The sequence below is a fragment of the Bos grunniens genome, chromosome 10 (genome assembly GCF_055505025.1).
Source record: "Bos grunniens cultivar Pamir isolate PY7600 chromosome 10, Bosgru_T2T1.0, whole genome shotgun sequence".
Lineage (NCBI taxonomy): Eukaryota > Metazoa > Chordata > Mammalia > Artiodactyla > Bovidae > Bos > Bos grunniens.
This window is the reverse complement of record NC_141174.1, coordinates 101,160,462-101,178,353: the sequence shown is the minus strand read 5'-3', so window position 1 is coordinate 101,178,353 and position 17,892 is coordinate 101,160,462. Positions and strand designations below refer to the sequence as shown.

General features: G+C 40.8%; 1 protein-coding gene and 1 long non-coding RNA gene across 3 annotated transcripts in view; both read right to left on the bottom strand.

Annotated features, from left to right (window-relative positions):
* The window catches only part of DCP2 (decapping mRNA 2), a 54,918-nt gene extending 38,498 nt beyond the window's left edge, over positions 1-16,420 (bottom strand). Inside the window, exons 1-2 of one of the 2 annotated variants that reach the window (XM_086323347.1) lie at positions 16,124-16,420; positions 4,369-4,520 (exon numbers count right to left, since the gene is read on the bottom strand). In XM_086323347.1, the coding sequence (XP_086179473.1) occupies positions 4,369-4,520; positions 16,124-16,176 (205 nt within the window). In that variant the 5' untranslated portion in view covers positions 16,177-16,420. The remainder of the gene's footprint in view (positions 1-4,368; positions 4,521-16,123) is intronic. The other variant, XM_086323348.1, reaches the window with a different exon arrangement.
* Positions 16,421-16,567: 147 nt separating this feature from the next.
* Positions 16,568-16,980, bottom strand: LOC147365502 (uncharacterized). The gene is made up of 2 exons (XR_015135603.1): positions 16,893-16,980; positions 16,568-16,743 (listed from the first exon to the last, which is right to left on the bottom strand). It is a non-coding gene; the product is annotated as an uncharacterized LOC147365502 (long non-coding RNA).
* Between the last annotated feature and the right edge of the window lie 912 nt (positions 16,981-17,892).

Sequence of the window (17,892 nt, the reverse complement as noted above, 5' to 3'; positions counted from 1 at the left end):
AGCAATTCATTCCAACAATGGACTGGAAAGCTTTCTGTTTCTTGGGTTTTTGGAGTGGAGAGTTTTTAAACACCACTTTTATTTAATGAGACAATGTACTTAACTCAAAAAACCCTATGATATGCTCTGAGTAATGGTAATTATTTTCTAATTTTTACTAAAATTATTATTTGACTACTGCCTTATTTTCTTAACCATCAAACCAAATTATTTTCCATCTTCAGTCTTGGCTTACTGGGCCTTACCAACATTTCTAAGAGAAAGACTGAAGATCACACTGATGACGTAAAGAATGGAAGAAGCTTTAAGCACATACATCTACTTGTACACATATCCCCTTTCTTAACAATTCAGTGATTCTTCAGTAGACTCTTTTCAACATTTCTGCAAAAACATGAAAAATATACTCTAACTGTAGATAATCATTTCACTGTAACTGCCATCCAAAATCCTGTTATCACAGATGACATCAATTTCCTCTCGGGACAACTCGTCAAGCTGTAGCCCCAGTTCCCTGTATTCCTTGTCCTTCACATCCACGCCCACTTCTGGGACCAACTCCCACAGCAACAATCTGCACCTTGCCATCAACAAGGTGTTGTTGATGGCAACACAACAGAACTGTAATAGTTCTATTACAGTACTCTGATTAGAATAAAACATCTTGGCCATAATTTTCTACAGCAGTCTTTTAAGTAGTCACAATATATGGTTATTCTACATCTATTTTTGACTGTTCTCCTGTCTCCACATTAGCACCCTCTGGCTTTTATTTTCTTCTCTCCACAATACGGTCCATCACTTTAATTAATGTCTTAGCAATATTCAAAATTCTTTTGCCACAGTTATGAATATAGCTCCCCAGCAAAACCTCAACCCAGAAGCAAGTCCAGGACAGTCGAGCTATACCCACACTGGGGTATGTAGTATATACTCAGGCAAGTACTACTGGCACATACTCAGTTAAGTGCTATACCTGAGTAGCCACTAGAGAAAAGTCACAGGACTATGCACAATTAACACAAGAAAACAGAGTCAGAGAAAAGCCCTACTATTTGTCCAAGGCTGCACGACTGGTAAATGGCAAAGATGGGATGGTAACGCGAGGAATGCGACTCCGGAATTCATACTATTAACTTTTACTCTAGTCTCACAGGTACCACAGATCAGCGCGTCCGTCACGCCCCACAGAATTTCTCCTTTATTTCTCTACAAGTGGAGCGGCACACCCGTCCACTCAATCGCTCAGATCAGAAACCTGGGTACCATCCTTGACTCCTCCTCTACCGCTCCTCAGACATTCAAGTGAAGACAAAGTTTACCTCCTAAATATCACTGAAATTTAGTATCTTCTATTCACTTCTATCAGAAGTTTCCATTTCTCTCTCATAAATTAATGAAACAGCATCTTAACTAGGCTTTCAATCTGATGTTCCTCCAATTCACTGCCTGCACTGTCTCAGGAATGTTTTTCAAAACGTCCCTAGAGAGAAGTAAAGAAATGTGGCAAAACGTTAACAACGGGCAAATACACAGAAAGGGCATGATGGCACTTGATTTAACATTCTTTCCACTTCTCTGCAAGTTACACTTTTTTCCTGAAGTCTTTTTTTAATCTCCTACATTCTTTTATTACCCTTATGGGTAAAGTCCAGACAAATACGGCCCACTAGACTCTGCCTCCAAAGAAGATTTTTATCTATTTTCAAATTGGAGTGGGATTACTCGCTTCACTATTTCTAATGAACCCTAGGCTACCTTATCAAAACCTATCAGACTTTAGTGTAATCACGTCCTTTCCTGCCTGTCATCTTAAAGACAGCAACCAAATATACCTTGTTCAATGCCTGGCACAGAGGAAGCACTCAATTATTTAATGGAGTCTACCACATTAGAAGAAGCTTTTTCTTCCACGTAGTGAATTAGAAGAAACTTAACTAAAACAGGGGCACTTTTTTTTTTAATAATAAGGAAAGTTTTAAAAATTCATATATATAAGCACAATTGCAATTGTGTTTCAGGAAAAACTGCAATTCAGGAGACTCTGGGTTAGGAAGATCCCCTGGAGAAGGAAATGCCAACCCACTCCAGTATTCTTGCCTGGAGAATTCCAACCTCTTGCCTGGGGTCAGAAGAGTCGGACATAACTTAGTGACTAAACCACCACAAAATCTTATCCAGATTATCCAGATAAGCACAAAATCTTATCCAGAACCCCAAAATATGTACAGTTGCTCTTGTAAGACCCCCAAGTCTATGCAAAACAGACCAAAACCAAAGAAGACAGCCTTCTTATTTTATCCATGTTTCTCCAATTAGATTATAGCTCCTTAAAAACAGTGGTCTATGATTTCCTCATAAAATCGGCTACCAAGACTCTAACAAAGATAGTGCTCCACAATACTTCTATTCCTCCTTTTTTCATTTACTTCTCCATACTTGCTGAAAAAGTTTCAAAGGTTAACAGCTATATAGAATAAACAGTTTCATTCATTTTCTGCAGGGGTTCCTTATTTCATGCAGCTAAGAAAAAGCACAGGGAGTTGAGTATGAGGGTTATTTTAAATCACCTCTTCCCACTCCCTCTAGTGTACTACAGTGCACTTACGGGTATAGTTCCACGTCAACACATGGTTTATGCTGAAAAACAATGACCAAGAGAATAAAAATCAAAGCATTTTGGCTCTAAAACTCACAAATTCCCCTACATAACTTCCGTCCCTATCTCCTCTTAGATCCCTGTAAGAATCTTAGTAAAAATTTACTTTCCAAGGTATTGCTTATCATTTCCAACTCCCCAATTTTGCTCCATCCCTTTTCTTTATCTGCAATGTATTTCCCACTCCAGCCTGCTTAGAGGAAATATATAGAATGAAAATTCTACATTCCCTTTAAAACACAGCCTTGCTTAAACTTGCATAAAACTTTCCACCTTCTGCCAAATTCTAAAAACAGTATCAAGAGCATTAGCAATTTACCAGGTTTTTGGCCTTGTGACACAGCTTCCTTTTATAATCTTAAATATTCATGTGAATCTTTTATGACAAGTTTCTATCTTATTTGTAAATAGGGAGGAACAAAAGCTTCTCAGAAGGCAAGCAATCTGCCATAAAACCAAAAACTGTTTTGAACACAGGAAGTATTCAATAATTACTTACGAATATCTATACCAGAAAGGTAGTAATCTCAATAAAGATCATTCAGTTAAGTGGAACAGCAAGAGGAATGTAAAAAAAAAAAAACAGATCAGTTCTAGAAACAGGCTAGCTATATCTGAAAGAAAAGAAAATCAAATTTATTTCTAATTATCACTGTACATTTTAGGGGGTCCTCAACATAAATAAAAATACAGTTGTCACTCCAGTATCGACAGGTGTTACCAAGTCCAAGCTCACTCTGCTCACTACATGACAGGCCGATGAGTCCAAGACACAAGGCTGAGGCAAGGAATCTGATTTATTCAGAGGCTAACCAAAATGGCCAACTAATGTCTCAAAATAATCATTTTACCGGGGTCTGGATGCCAGGTTCTTTTATAGAGAGAGATGGGGGGAGGTGAGGAAACAAAGTAAAAAGACTATTAATCTTGCAAGTTATCTCCTAGAATGGCCAGCCTCAGGCGGGTGTTCATTTCTTCCTTCCTGCCAACTACAGGTGGCAGGGAGAGGGGCTGGTTCTGAACAAAGGCACTTTAACAGTCAGGCAGAGAGGCAGGTTTCTCCGAGGCAGGCCATTATGTATGACTGTAGTAATAACAAAGGCAATGTAAAGCAAGTCAAAGACACAGTTTCAACATGGAGTCGGAACTGACTTCTCCCTGCAACAATGTGTGACCCACAGATAGCGGGGCTGACTCTACCATGCCATTTTACACCATCAAAGAAACTTGAGCGGGCTTCCCTGGTGGCTCAGCGGTAAAGAACCCTCCTGCCGATGCAGGAGACGTGGGTTTGATCCCTGAGTCAGGAAGATCTCCTGGAGAAGGAAATGGCAACCCACTCCAATATTCTCACGTAGGAAATCCAATGGCAAAGGAGCCTGATGGGCTATATAATCCATGGGGTCACAGAAAACTGGACACGACTTAGTGACTAAACAAGGGACATCTATGGATTCTGGTATCCTGGAGAGAAGGGGAGGTCCTGGAGCCACCCCCAGGAATACCAAGGTACAGCCCTGCTATCAAATTGTGCCTACCACCATCAGGCACAAACCGTATGCATATGCTTTATGTATTTGACAAATTTTAGAAATCATTATGTTTTATTTAAAAGATTATAAATCTCAAAGATAGGCAAAAGAAAATTTGTGCTAAAACATCTTATTAACAAGAATGAAAGACAGTCATTATAGTAATAAAAAGGATATCAGCTTTAGCAAAGTCTCTTATCCCACACTGAGGTAATCCTGGTGTGTTCTGCATGTAGAAATCCAAGTAAAACCAATGGGCAAGTTCAATCTGAAAACACACTCGGATAGCATTGTCTCTTTCCTCGCTGGGAATATGCAAAATAAATCGGCTGTCAAAAACAAAAAACATACAAAAATTACATTTACAAACCATAACAATTCATTTTAACCTTTTTAATTGCTTCATTCCTGACCCACCAACACAAAAACAGACCAAAAGCAGTACTGATCAAGGAAGCAAAATTGGCAGGAAAGTGAAAGTGTTTGTTAGTCGCTCAGTCTGTCCAACTCTTTGCGACCCCATGGGCTGTAGCCTCTGTCCATGGAATTCTCCGGGCAAGAAGGCTGGACTGGGTTGCCATTCCTTTCTCCAGGGGATCTTCCAGACCCAGGGATCAAACCCAGGTCTCCTGCACTGCAGGCAGATTCTTTACCATCTGAGCCATCAGGGAAACCAGGGAAAATGAGTTATGAATCATAACACAGTTTTTTTAAGAGGCCATCTATCCTCTGTTCACAAGTAGAGATTAAGAGCTCACTAACAATAAATTACAGGTGAGCAAGAAAACAAACTTGTGGGACTTCCCTGAGGTCCAGTGGTTAAGACTCCATGCTTCCACTGAAACAGGCACAGATTTCATCCATGGCTGGGGAGCTAACATCCCACAAGCCATGTGGTGTGGACAAAAAAAAGAAAGAAAAAAAAAAAAAACACTAGGATTCCCTCCCATGTCTGGTAACATTTTCAAAGAATACATGCAAATAAATTCATACACTCAAACAGAAAAGATATTAACTGTTTAATCTTTATATTTACAGTACTACAAAGAAATGTAAAAGCAACCATTAATAGACCAGACTTCCCAAAGAGCTCATCTGAAGAAACTGAGTTCAAAATAACTTTCAAACACACTCACTTTAAAAAAAAAAAAATCTAAACTGTCTTTTCTAAGTACATTCAGAGGGAGGAAGAAACAGTTAACTATATTATATATAGTTATAGTACACTATATTATATATACAATATACACATTATATATACAAATGTATATGTATGATTAAGATAATGAACCCCTTTTTTGTGCAACAAACCAAAATTTATGTGATTTATAGGACACATTAAGCAACCACCATTAACATTCTTCCATGCTTAACTTAGCATTTTCTGTAACCTTTTTCTAGTGACTTTTAGAGACAGAATGAATTACATAAAAGAAACCCACTGGTGTCTACAGTTATTTTTTAAAATTAAAAATAGCATCACCCAATTTGATCACTCACACGACCAGTCCACAACCTCTCTGGCACTAGCTTCATGGAAGACAATTTTTCCATGGACTGGGACAAGGGGGATGGTTTGGGGATGATTCAAGTGCGTTACATTTACTGTGCCTTTTATTTCTATCATTATTATGACATCCGCTCCACCTCAGATCACCAGGCACAGATCCCAGCCTCTGGGGCCTCTGACCTACACTATTCACTAGTTGTAACATTAGTGATAAATGTTCTTTGCTGTTTTCAAGTTTCAAATCAAATCTCAAAACAATGCTGTAAAAATTATAAAAATATATCATTCCAACAGGGAACTGGATAAGTGGAAGTTAAGACAAATGTATGTACAATAATCTAGAAAAACAATGGGGAAATGAGCCTAAACTACATCTATATTAAGAACAAGACAGGTAACACGCAACCCTGATGGCATTATCTAAAACATAAAAATCTCTTCCACATGGCATTTAAGATCCAGTGCCTGCTCACCTGCACAGCCTCTGTCCCTCTGTAAAGTTCTTTATACCCAGTGACACCTGATTCTTAGAAATGTACTAAATCACCATCCACATACTATCTCTCTCCTCTCCTTTTCTTATAATTCATTCCTCATGACTTACTTATAGGTCATGAGGAATGACTTATGAATTACCTACTTCATTCATTTCTTCTAATTCATTCCTCATGACTTACAAACACTGCGTCTCCTACAGTGGTAGGTATATCAGACTCCTCTGAATAGATTTATATACTCTTTCAGTTCCTACTCCATTAAAGCAACTATCTGATTTTTATGACTGCGTGCATGCTCAATCGCCAAGTCATGTCCAAGACTTTGCACCCCATGGACTGTAGTCCGCCAGGCTCCTCTGTCCATAGGATTTTTCAGGCAAGAGTACTAGAGTGGTTTGCCATTTCCTTCTCCAGGGGATCTTTCCGACCCAGACATCAAACCCACGTCTCCTGCATTGCAGGCCAATTCTTTACCACCATTACTGTCCATAAACTGTTTCAAGTTAGTTCACTGAGATAAGGTGCTGAAATCAGTCCTGAATATTCATTGGAATATCGATGCTGAAGCTGAAACTCCAATACTTTGGCACCTGATGCAAAGAATTGACTCACTAGAAAAGACCCTGACACTGGGAAAGATTGAAGGCGGGAGAAGGGGACAACAGAGGATGAGATGGTTGGATGGCATCACTTGACAGACATGAGTCTGAATAAACTCTAGGAGTTGGTGATGGACAGGGAGGCCTGGCGTGCTGCAGTCCATGCGGTCGCAGAGTTGGACACAACTGAGCGAATGAACTAACTGATCTTTGCGTATTTTTATTCCTATAGTCTAGCAAATTGTCTGACACATACTAGAGTAACATACTGGCAGTTACACTTTATCTTTGAAATATAAGATGGAGTAAGCATGTTCCACTCTGTCCTTCCCACAAAATGCAGCTATAAACCCTGAATGAAATACACAGACCAGCTGTTTGAGGACTGTGAAAAGTGAACAGCAGCAGGAAGATTGAGGAGGATGACAAATATCTGAATTTACCATTTTTCCACCCTCCAGTATCCCTAAGGTGAACTGGGGGTTAGAAGTGAGCTCCAGGAGCCCTCAAGTTCTGCCTCAAGGATCAAGATAGGAATCTAAAGGAATCTCTCCACGCTTAGAGACAGTGAGGGAAATTCCCCCTCTCCTCCATTCTCTCATGCCACAGCACCAAGCAATGCCATACTGGTTAGAGCTGGCAGCAAGTGACTACAACAGGGATCCACAGAAGTTAAAACTTTGTTGGACAAGAACCTTCCTCTCCGATCACAAGAACTGTGCAGTCCCAACAGAGTAGGGTCAACATCCATTGCTTATTTTTCTTCTAATCTCCAGCCATGTGGTCCCAGGCATGAGAGAGTCACAAGAAACATGGTAAAGTGGCTTTCGGTTTCTGCCATTTTTCAATCTTCTACACACCATTCTCCTCTCTCCATCGTCCCAACAAATGGTATCTTAGTTTACTCTTTCAGCACTACTGACACCTGGAGCACATAACTCTATGTTGAGAGGAGCTATGCTGTATGCTCTCGATGTTCAGCAGCATCCATAGCCTTTGCTTATTAGGTATCAACAGCCCTCTCCACAAAGCTGCAACAACCAAAAGGATCTCCAGTCACTGCCAAACGTCTCTCGAGAGGAGCAAAACTCAGTCCCAGTCTATAACCACAGCGTTAGATCAGCATTCAAGTCTTCACACTGTGATTCTATAAATACAATTCACAACTAAGCCGCATGATAAGCCACAGTTTTTTCCCATTTTAAAAATTACTTAATTTAGCTGCGTGGGGTCTCAGTTGTGGCACATGGGATCTTCAGCTGTAGCATGCAAACTCTCAGCAGGAGCATGCAGGAGTCTAGTTCCCTGACCAGAGCTCGAACCTGGGCCCCCTGCGTTGGCAGCAGAGTCTTAGCTGCTAGACCACCAGGGAAGTCCTTGTTTTCCCTCTGAAGCACAATCAAAAGTTCTCCCACTAATTAATGAATGTCTTGTCATTGCTTTACTTCCTCTGCATTGTCAGTAACTCAATCTTTCACTAGTTTTCTAAGCTCTTTTCTCGAGGTGTTCATTCAGACACACCAGTTCCATCTTAAAGACTATCCCTGAGCCTTGTGACCTGCTCCAATCTGGAGTGACTGTCCCTGCATCTGCTACACATCTGTCATCCTATGCTGTCTGCTCACTAGCATCCTATGGTCCCCACGATTCTGGCCTACACTAGACCTCATGTTCTTACACCCTGTCTTCCTCCTGATTAAGGTACTTCCTTATTTTCACTTAGTACCACCTTCCACGCCTTCTGGACAAAGAATGCAGGAGAGATAAATATGAAGACATAGTGAATTTGGAAATATCTTTACCCTCACACTTGACAATTTGGCTAGGTAAAGAATTCCAGGTTGGAAATCATTTTCCTTCGGAATCCTGAAGACAGTGCTCTTTCCTGCCAGCCTACAATTTTGATGTGTTAGACTGAAGCCACCTCAATTCCTTTGTCCAACCTTTTTTCTCACTGGAAGCTTCCAGCTTCTTCCTTCTGTCCTTCATGTTCTAAAATTCCCTAGCTGTCTCTTTTCCATCCACTGTATCACTCACTCAATGGACTTCATCTACTTGGAAGCTCACCTCCTTCAGTACTGTAAGACTTGTGCAATGATCCTTTGAGTCTCCAATTTTCTCTGTTATGTCCTACCTCTAGCTTCTAAAACCCTTACTTTCTGGGAAACAGTCTCTTGCAAACCACCTACTGGGCTTTTTGTTTCTACTCTCATATTTAAAATTCCAAAGGCTATTTTTAATTGCTTAAATTATGTTTTCAAAGATTATTCTATTACATGACTATAAAAACCTCTCTCTCTAAGGAGTAGTTTTGGGGTTTTTTTCTTCTCCTACCTGCACAGTTTGATTCTTTCCAGTTGTTTTTCCTTCTCATTGCTAGTTTTAAGGTCTACATTCTGCATTGAGGCCTATTTCAGATATTCATACTTAATGCAACAGACCACAAAGCTTTCTTAGGAGGCTTCTCAAACATGAGGGACCATTAAAGGGGATTAGGCTGAGCCATTTGATAGAGTAACTTCCAATGTCAGTATCTTCAGGTGTTTCCTCATGGGCTAGTCAGATCACCTAGACAAAAACCTTCCGATCCGTCAGGAGGCAAAGGCCAGGCTGCCACTTTCTGGGAGCCGAGCAGGGGAAGAGGGACGGCTTCCAGGATGTGCACAGTACTCTCCACCTCATCTCTGCCGCCTTCCAACATCCTCTCATTCTGAAGCAGAGTGACCACTACAATATTCGCTCTGTCACAAGTCTGTCGGGTCTAAGCCACACGCCACTTTCACTTCTGCTGTATAGCTTCCAAGTTTTGTGGCTCATCTCTTCATCCATTCTTCCCTTTCTTGTGGGGTTATACATTTGAAATTTTTTACCTTTTAGTGGAGCAGATGCTTGTGCACAATCTACTATCTTTAACTAGAAATCCATATGACAACACATTTCGGGAGGATACTCACCACGATCTAAAATGGGTACAAAAACACCCAAAACAGAGAAATGCAATCCCAGTCCCATCCCAGTCCAGAGAAGTCCTGCAGATACACTGCAAGATGAGAATAAAACTTTTAAAAAGGCTAACATAACAGCAAAGTCTATTAGTAGGAGACCATCCACACTTCCTTCATTCCTGACAGTCAGGAGTTTTCCTACAAAAGGTAGGGGAGGGAGAACAACACCCAAGACTCTTGCCTAACTTTAGAAAACAGGTTTGAGTGTTGGCACACCAAAACAAAACTCCTGCACACTGGTATTCAAAGGTTCCCCACCGTTTATGAGCCAGCTCCCTATCTATTCTCATAAATAAGCCTCTACAGCCCCATCTTAAACATCTTAAAAAACCACCCAACGTTTCAGGAAAACCTAATTCAAGACAAAGAAAAAATTAAACTCATTTTAAAAAACTGGCTCTGAAGAAAAGTGTTGTCAAGGATATCTCCTGGAACCTGATACTGCAAGTGTGGGCCCTGGGCCACCTGGAAACCTAACTGTGAGAAGAGAAACATTTCAGTCAGACATTTCAGTCCCATACAGGCTCAGAAAGCTTGCTCCCTAATGATCCTCTCAGAGAAACAACTTTAGAATGTAAATCAGCAAAACAAGAATGAAAATAAAGCATAAACAGGATTCAGAGAGAAGAGACACAACCTGGGAGAGCTGGGAAAAGGAATTCTAGTACAGCGCAGATTGGACTAGACAGTGAAGATCTCCAAGACAGCATTCCCTAGGAAAAAAGGATTCAGCAGAAGAGCAGATGGTATAACTGAGAGCAAGACCAAGGATATCTAAGGAGCAAATAAGGGTGTGATGGTGGAAGGCAGCTAGAAACTACGGGCATTTTGAGGGAGAAGGGTAAATGTACAAGAGAATCACAGTCCACACATGAAGCAAAGTTAGAACAAAAGGGGGAAAAATATTAAAGAACAGTGAGAAGGAACCAGGGGATAATGAACAAAGCATATACGTCTTTATCCAAAAGAAAAAACTAAAAGGTATCATTTAGAGCAATTTGCAGAATATAAGAAAGAAGAATTTACTTGGTCATTCTCTCTCAAGATTCTTAAAAAAGGATCTTGACTATGTTCAGAATCCTAGCCATTGTAGACTTGCCTCTACTATGAAAAGTATTTACAGTCATGACGTATAACAAATGCCTTTATTATTGTTCACCCCCTACAATCAACCAGTAGCAGAATGTTTAAGATTTCATAATGTTACAAAATGTAACATAAATACTATCGATCTTAATTTGTAAGTCACCTGGATAGAAGCTGAGGGAGTAGGTAAGAAAAGAAACGGAAGAAATGATGGGGCACTAACTGCCTCACCCTACCAAATACAGACTCAAGAGACACTGATGTTCACAGACAGAAATAAAACGTTTAAGCATAGTAAAGTCACAAAGATAACCAGTGGAACGATTTAAAGTAGTAATATAACTGCACTGGAAGTAGGACAAGAGCAACAGTAAGTGTAAACTACAGTCCCACCTAATAGTCTACCAAGAGACACTAAATCCTCAATCTAAAGTTGATAGAAAGGGGTACAAGTAAACTTTAAAATACTGAAATAGCCATTAGAAAACTTCACAAAACAGGTAAAGTCTGCAGAGCAGAATTAGGATGTAAGGGGTAGGGCAAGAGATTGTTGCTTTTCAGTTCACAAAGTCATCTGTACTGTTTGATTTAAAAACAAAAATACCTTACAGATGAGTACATTTTAAAAGTTAAAGGCAAACTTTTTAGAAACTTTTAAGAAAAAAAATTTTACACAGGAAAATTAAACTTCAATGCTTTCATTCGGTGAATGTTTGTGATATGTTTTATATATTTAAAAGTGTGTGTATATACATACATGTGTATATTTTAAAAGCTAAAGTAAAATGCTTTTCACAATATTTTGTTATGGGAAAAATTTCTCCACCTCACAAAAAAGTCATCTTTTCAATGTTTCCACAGATAGAAAAAGCATTAGCTCAGGGACTGAAATTAACACAAAAATGTTTCAGGTGAAATGAACACTTAAATGGTTATTTCATTAACCTATGTGATCACCAAAATAGCAATATTAGCTGCCAGAATATACCTTTCTCCTTTTAACACAGGAGTGACCTTACCATTTAATTCTTAAAGGGACTTAAATAAATAACTTCAAACTATTCTTTAAGAGGAACAACTTACCAAACTGCAGTTTTCAGTTTTTACTTTAAAATCATGCTTTCCAAATCTTTAATAAGATTATTTAAATGATACTGAAAAATATTTTTAACTTTTAACGTTAGAAACCATGGTGCAGTTTACACCCGTGGCGGATTCATGTTGATGTGTGGCAGAACCAATACGATATGGTAAAGTAAAAAAAAAATTTTAATTAAAAAAAAAAAAAGAAACCATGGTGCACCAAAGACGAGTATCACCCACCATACAATGGTGCTGATTTACTTTTACATTTGCAAACATACTGTATTATAAAGCAGTTTTGGTTCACCAAAGCATTTTAGACAAGTCTTCCTTGCTGTCCTCCAATTCCACTTCACCCAGAAGTTACCAGTTTCGTCAGTTTGGTGTATATACTTTCAGAATTCTGTGCATGCACACAAACACGTATTCACAAAAACATTTAAAAATTTAACACAGAGCACCAAATGACTAGTTATTAAACTCAGTAGTATATTGTGTACGTTTTCAAGACGCAAATACCCTCCTTCAGTTTACTGTTTGCTAACTGTCTTAGGAATTTCTAATGGCTGCACAATATTCCTGTAAATGAAATACCCCATACTCAACTACCTGAAAAATAACATTCCATTTCTTAGGTAAGCTGTCTAATGGTCACAAAGTCATATCTTGAAAATTTAAGTCTCTTGCTCTAATTTCTCATGTAAAAATCACTCTCAAATTTTACATTTCCCCAAAACATATGGTCAATAACTAAACTAGACACGATTAGCAGGACTATGTTTTATCAAAGATCAAAATAATAAAAGGAAAAAACCTTAAAGATACCAATAAAGAAGAACTAAAACTGGAGAAAATACAAAGGGAGTGAAAACAAGAGTCAAAACCAAACTTGTAAATCAAGAGGCACTTTAAAAAGTACAAAAAATAGAAAAAAAAGATGTTAAAAAAGTACAAAAAACTAAACTTTTTCAATTTAAGCTTTATTTTCATAGAAAATAAGTGTGAAATTTTCTGATAGAGCCCATAAGCAAAAGCCAGAAGTGTTAATATTAAAAATCTTTAAATTAATCGAAGATATTGTGAACATTAACCTGAAAATGGTATTACTTTTAAAACCTGAAGTTTTAAGAAATGGTTATTTGGTTCTGAAATGGAGCAGGAGTCATCAAGGACATCCCCACCCTCTCTCTCTCACCTCTTATTTAAAGGAAAGTTTTAGCCTCCTAAGCTAAATTTGATTCAGAGAAGCAAGAAAATGCAGAAGACTAAGGAACGCAGTTAAGCAAGACAAGATAATACTAGCTTAACCATAAAACAAAGTCAAGGACCTTTAGTTCCTGCACAAGGCCTGTACGTAGTATCCTGAGCCATATCCTTCAGTTGTTTTGTAAAACCTAAAACCCTCACCAGGTGGAAGAAGCCAACTACATGCTAACCACCACCAAGCAGACCTCAGACCCTTAAAACCAGGCTGATAATTTGAAATTCTATAATGCCACCCTGTTACCTCACCACCACCTAATCAGAAAGAGGTCCATGAGCTGATGACTCACGACCCTGTCCCTCATCTTCCCCTTAAGTCTGCCTTTTAAGCATGAACTGCCATTCTTCCTTGCAAGGCCCAGCAGTGAAAGCACCAGTACTTCCCTGTACCACAATTCTGTATCAGTACAGGCTTTGCTGAATGTCAAGCAAGTAGACCCAAGTTTGGTTGGATAACCGTTTCCTATTAGTTTATCAAGTAGCTAGCCCTAATTTTTAAACACATCAACCACGTGGGTCCAAAAAACAGTAACTACCAAAAATTTCCTTAAAGGAAAAAAAGAAAGTTTTCTCTATTCCAAAAGATCTGTATAAAATAGTTTTAATATACACTAACTAGAAAATCAAGTAAGACTCTTTAACACTTAACAGATGTTTAACATGAAGTCTACAAAACACCATTATTTTTAAGTAGGATTACACACATCAAATCACCTTCATAAGGGTCGATATGACTTCTTTAAATGATGCAGTCTTCCGTAATATACAATATAAACCCAATACTAATGAACAATTGGGCTTCCCTCATAGCTTAGTTGGTAAATCATCTGCCTGCAATGCAGGAGACCCAGGTTCGATTCCTGGGTCAGAAAGATCCCCTGGAGAAGGAAATGGCAACCTACACCAGTATTTTTGCCTGGAGAATCCCATGGACAGAGGAGCCTGACAGGCTGAAGTCCATGGGATCACAAGAGTCGGAGACGACTTAGCGACTAAACCACCACCAATGGGACAATTAGTTTAGATGCCTGTAAAAAGTATAAATTACCTATCTTTTCTAAACCACCTGTATCCCTATTAATTCATACATAACTATTGCTCATCTTTCCTAATACTACTCATATTTAATTTTTCTGACTATAAAATGTACATCCTCTAAAAAAAATTTGGAAAGATGAATCAGAAAAACCATAATTCCACTTTTGACATGTTCTCCCAGTCATTTATCTAACAAACATCAAACCTCTTTTTTTCTTAAGTTATAACCGTATCATCACTAAAGTACAGTGACGTTAATTCTTAGTGGTTGCAGAATTAGTCTTACTTACCTACATGTACTTTTGTGAAGTAATAACATTAGAGAGGACTTTCTATTTCATCCACCAATGTTAAGAAAAAAAGGCACAGGCATTAGAAAGAAAAAGGCAAATCCTGATTTTCTAAATTAAGATGAAAATGACCTTGTATAAATTACAATGTGAGTCTGACAGATGAAAATGGAAAAAACTCCATCTACCAAACAGGGTTATTTTGAGGATTAAATGATACACGTGAAGAGAGCAGCCAGTGTCTGGTTGGCACCCAGTAGTAACTCCACACGGAGAAGGCGATGGCACCCCACTTCAGTATTCTTGCCTGGAAAATCCCACGGACAGAGGAGCCTGGTAGGCTTCAGTCCACGGGGTCGCGACGAGTCCGACACGACTGAGCGACTTCACTTTCACTTTTCACTTTCACGCACTGGAGAAGGAAATGGAAACCCACTCCAGTGTTCTTGCCTGGAGAATCCCAGGGTCGGGGGAGCCTGGTGGGCTGCCGTCGATGGGGTCGCACAGAGTCGGACACGACTGAAGTGACTTAGCAGCGGTAACTCCACTAGTATCAGTTCTTCCTTTCCCCTTAAAGTCGTGAATGCAACACAACTACTAAAAGCCAGACTTCAAGACATAAATACAGTGAAAAGTGGTCGTTTTAATCAAGCTTGTATTCATTTGTAATTTAAATTATTTCACAACCCACTTACACCAGCGACAACTCAGGTTATTACTACACCAAAAACATTTCCTTTTCCTGAAGTAAAAATTTAAGTCTATTTTACACATGCTTGAAAGTGAAAGTACACTTGCTTGGCTATCTGAAATTATAGCCAACAAGAGAGAAGAACGCAGAAAATTTCTCTTGTAAAATTATACCATCCGTTAAAACCCAGCAGCTGAGAATACCGTTCAAGAAGGACAATGAAGAGATGGAGGGAAAAAGCAACCCTAGACTTCTTTTCTTCCCCTCACTCCCAAGGATAAGTTTGGGAATGAACAAGAGAGTAATTTTTCACAGCAATTTACAGAGAACGCCACGGACGTATAAGAATACCCCCCCGGGGCGGGGGGTAAATTTGAAAACTTCTCTACGTAGGTCCGAAAAGCTGGGACTCCAAGACTTTAAAAACCTTGGGATCTTTCAACACAACTGGGGAATGAGATGGAGGGAAGAGAGAGTAAGACGGTCTGCAGAAGTCAGTCAGAAAAAGCAACGGGAGGGGGAGGGGCAGCCCCCAAAATGCCTAAGACCCAGGCTTTAGCGAAGCTGCTTCGCTTGCGGGAAAGCAAACTAGTTGAGTAACTAAGAAAATGAGGAAATCCCAGCGCTGCGAGAGGAGGAATGGAGGAGAGTGCGTGAGAAACAGGGAGGCAGCAGCGGAAAAAGAAGGTTGGTGTCGTCGAAGATAAAAGTCGACAGGGAAAGGGAGCAGAAGCGGGACGGGAAAGCCGGGACAAGGATGTGGACCGGGAGAGGAGACGCGGAGGTCTCCGGGGTCGCCGAAACTGAGAGGGGGCAAAAAGAAAAGCAGCGGACGACAGGGGGCCGAAGCAGCGCGGGGTGCCACGGTACCTGCAGAGATCGTCCAGGACGCTGCCGGGAATCTCCACCCGTTTGGTCTCCATGATGAGGACCCACAGCAGGAGCAGTGCATCCCGGCTCCGCGCGGCCGGGGACCGAGGGTACTGCAGGAAGACTCCGGAGAACACGCAGCGGCGGCGGTAGCAGCGGCCGTGGCTCCTACGGAAACGAGAAGGGGAAAGGGGCGGGACCCGCTCACTTCCTTCCGGCTCCCTCAGCCCGGGACCCTGAGGCTGGGCCGAGGCGGGGGGCGGAGTCCCGAGAGCCACGCCCCTGCTCTGCTTGAAAGACCCAATGGGAAGGTGGAGAACTGGGACCCTGAGCAAGCTAAGCAAATGGGAAGGTAGAGTACTGGGACCCTGAGCAAGCTAAGCCAATGAGGCGTTTGTTTATTGGTCCGTCGGCTCCAATCCGTCTTCAAGCTGCTCAGATACCACTCAGTAAACCAACTTCCCGCCGCTGGTCCTGGGCCTTGAGTGGATAGGCGCATGCGCATCATCCCTCTTTGACTCTACTAGGAAGTCTGGTGGGTACTGGTATTCCCTCTCGGTGGTCTTCCGCACAGTCTCTCCGTGACTGAGCAGGCGCTCCGAACCTTTGCAGTGCAGAGCCTGTGGGCGCATTCAGCACTAGTGTGCGTGCATGGTTTCTGTCACCAGATACCCCGCACACACTCTCACCACCGCCCCCACCACCTCCAAGCTGTGTATCCTTTCACTACAACCCCCCGAAGAGAGTTGTCATTTTTGTGGTGGCTCACCTCGTTCACTCTGCAGGCGCCCAGTCCTAACTGTGAAGACAGGGGGTTTTATCCCAGTATTTCACACCCTGTGAAATATGAATTGATTAAACCTGAACTCGGGAATCTTCATTCCACCTGCTGCAAGCTCACATCACTCCAACCAGCTGCTGCTGCTGCTAAGTCGCTTCAGTCGTGTCCGACTCTCTGCGACCCCAGAGACGGCAGCCCACCAGGCTCCCCCGTCCCTGGGATTCTCCAGGCAAGAGTACTAGTCATCATTATTTCACAATCATGCTTAATGGAGTCTTAATGGATCCTTGGAGAAACTCTGGATCCATCCATTTTTCAACTTGCTCCTTTTATATTAAGACTCATTGGCCCACACACACCTGCTCAGCAGTGAGTTTAGTTCTTTCTACCATTTGATATGCAGATGACACCACCCTTATGGCAGAAAGTGAAGAGGAACTAAAGAGTCTCTTGATGAAAGTGAAAGAGGAGAGTGAAAAAGTTGGCCTAATGCTCAACATTCAGAAAACTAAGATCATGGCATCTGGTCCCATCACTTCATGGGAAATAGATGGGGAAACAGTGGAAACAGTGTCAGACTTTATCTTTGGGGGCTCCAAAATCACTGCAGATGGTGATTGCAGCCATGAAATTAAAAGATGCTTACTCTTTGGAAGAAAAGTTATAACCAACCTAGATAGCATATTAAAAAGCAGAGACATTACTTTGCCAACAAAGTTCCATCTATGGTTTTTCCAGTGGTCATGTATGGATGTGAGAGTTGGACTGTGAAGAAAGCTGAGCACCAACGAATTGATGCTTTTGAACTGTGGTGTTGGAGAAGACTCTTGAGAGTCCCTTGGACTGCAAGGAGATCCAACCAGTCCATTCTGAAGGAGATCAGTCCTGGGTGTTCATTGGAAGGACTGATGCTAAAGCTGAAACTCCAATACTTTGGCCACCTCATGAGAAGAGTTGACTCATTGGAAAAGACTCTGATGCTGGGAGG